Source organism: Cloeon dipterum, chromosome 2 (assembly GCF_949628265.1).
Source record: "Cloeon dipterum chromosome 2, ieCloDipt1.1, whole genome shotgun sequence".
Classification (NCBI taxonomy): Eukaryota; Metazoa; Arthropoda; class Insecta; order Ephemeroptera; family Baetidae; genus Cloeon; species Cloeon dipterum.
The window spans coordinates 1748428-1749982 of record NC_088787.1 but is presented as its reverse complement, the minus strand read 5'-3'; the positions used below and the strand labels follow the sequence as shown (position 1 = coordinate 1749982).

At 45.5% G+C, this 1555-nt stretch overlaps 1 protein-coding gene across 1 annotated transcript; it reads left to right on the top strand.

Annotated features, from left to right (window-relative positions):
- On the top strand, positions 1–1555 carry LOC135937260 (zinc metalloproteinase nas-13-like). The gene is made up of 5 exons (XM_065480372.1): positions 1–29; positions 94–258; positions 701–874; positions 925–1121; positions 1172–1555. Exons 2-5 carry the CDS (start codon positions 102–104, stop codon positions 1496–1498), a joined length of 855 nt encoding a protein of 284 aa, XP_065336444.1. The 5' UTR covers positions 1–29; positions 94–101; the 3' UTR covers positions 1499–1555.

Genomic DNA, 1555 nt, shown 5'->3' with positions numbered 1-1555 from the left:
CTCCAGCACAGTCACTTAAGGAAATAGTCGTGAGTATACATTTATTCTCCTCCCAGTCATTAATTGTAATTTATCCCTATTTGATTTTTAAAGACGAGGAGATGAGGCTTGCCACTTTTATTTGTTTCACCTGGTTGGTGTGTGCAGCCGTCGCAAGCCCCCTGCCTGAGGTCACTCGCGAGTTTAATGATGCGAATTACCGGGCTGAATTGAACAAGGTCAGGATGCTAAGCATTGGCAAGCCAGATTCGAAAGTCGGTAAGAACAAAATCTTTTGAAGACCGTCTTTGACGAGGTTCCTGAGCACACCAATCGATTCCTGAGGGTTGAATTAGGTAAAGTGGAGGTTTTTTCCCTCCAAATAGTCCAAAGAGTCATGCGAACTGTTTTTCCCGCCAAAACAATTTGAACGTAAATGCGTGAGAGCTGGCTGGATCTGATAAATAAGTCATTCGTGCAGGCGGTCTCTCTGCAAGTGCTCAATCCAGCTCTGACGCATGCGCAGTTCTCGCAAATACGTCCATATTGTTTTGGCGGGAAAAAAAGTTCGCGCGTCGCGCTGCACTTTTAGGCCGGAAAATATCCACTTTACCTAATTTGACCCTCAGGAATCGATTGGTGTGTTCAGAAACCTCATCAAAGACGGTCTTTATCTTTAAGACGTTGAGGAGTATTTTAAATCCGCTTCATTTTAACAAAGGATACAAGTTGCGAAGATGGAATCCAAACTCAGGCGTGAATCCCGAGGAGCTTGGCTCGTACCTTGAAGGTGATATGCTGGTGCCACCAAGCACGCAGGGCAGGAACGGTCTGATCAACACGTATTACCGCTGGCCGAACGCCGAAGTATTCTACAAGTTCAACGGAACATTCAGTACGAGAGGGTCTGGACTCGCAAGGTCTCATGATTTTTTCTGGTTTTAGACGAGAACCAGACGGCTCTGATCTACAAGGCGTTCGACGCGTACCACGCGAAGACGTGCATCAGGTTCAAGCCGTACAACGGCTCCCAGAGCAGTTACGTTGTCATCAACAGCGAGAACACGGGGTGCTGGGCGACGGTCGGAAGATACGGTGGAATGCAGTACGTCAATCTGCAGATTCCAGGATGCGTCACAATCGTGAGTTGTAATTTTAAATCCTAGCTATCGTCTTTAGAATTGAATTACAGGTAGGAACCGTCATTCACGAGTTCATGCACACCATCGGCTTTTACCATGAACACGCGCGAACAGACAGAGATCAGTGGATCAAAATCCTGTGGGAAAATGTTGATCCAGGTTCAGTGAAGAGCTTCGACATCAGAAACTCGACGTCAGCGTTCGGTGTCGCCTATGACTACGGAAGCGTCATGCACTACTCGGCCAAGAGTTTCTCTTCCAATGGACAGCCAACGATAGAAACGATTCAGCCACCTGGAGCTTTGATCGGGCAAAGAAGTGCTTTGAGCGATAATGACGTCCAGAAAATTAATATTATGTATAAATGTGTTGTCTGAATTGTTGATTTTACTTATACTTTGATTAATAAATATTAATTAGATTTAAACGTTTAA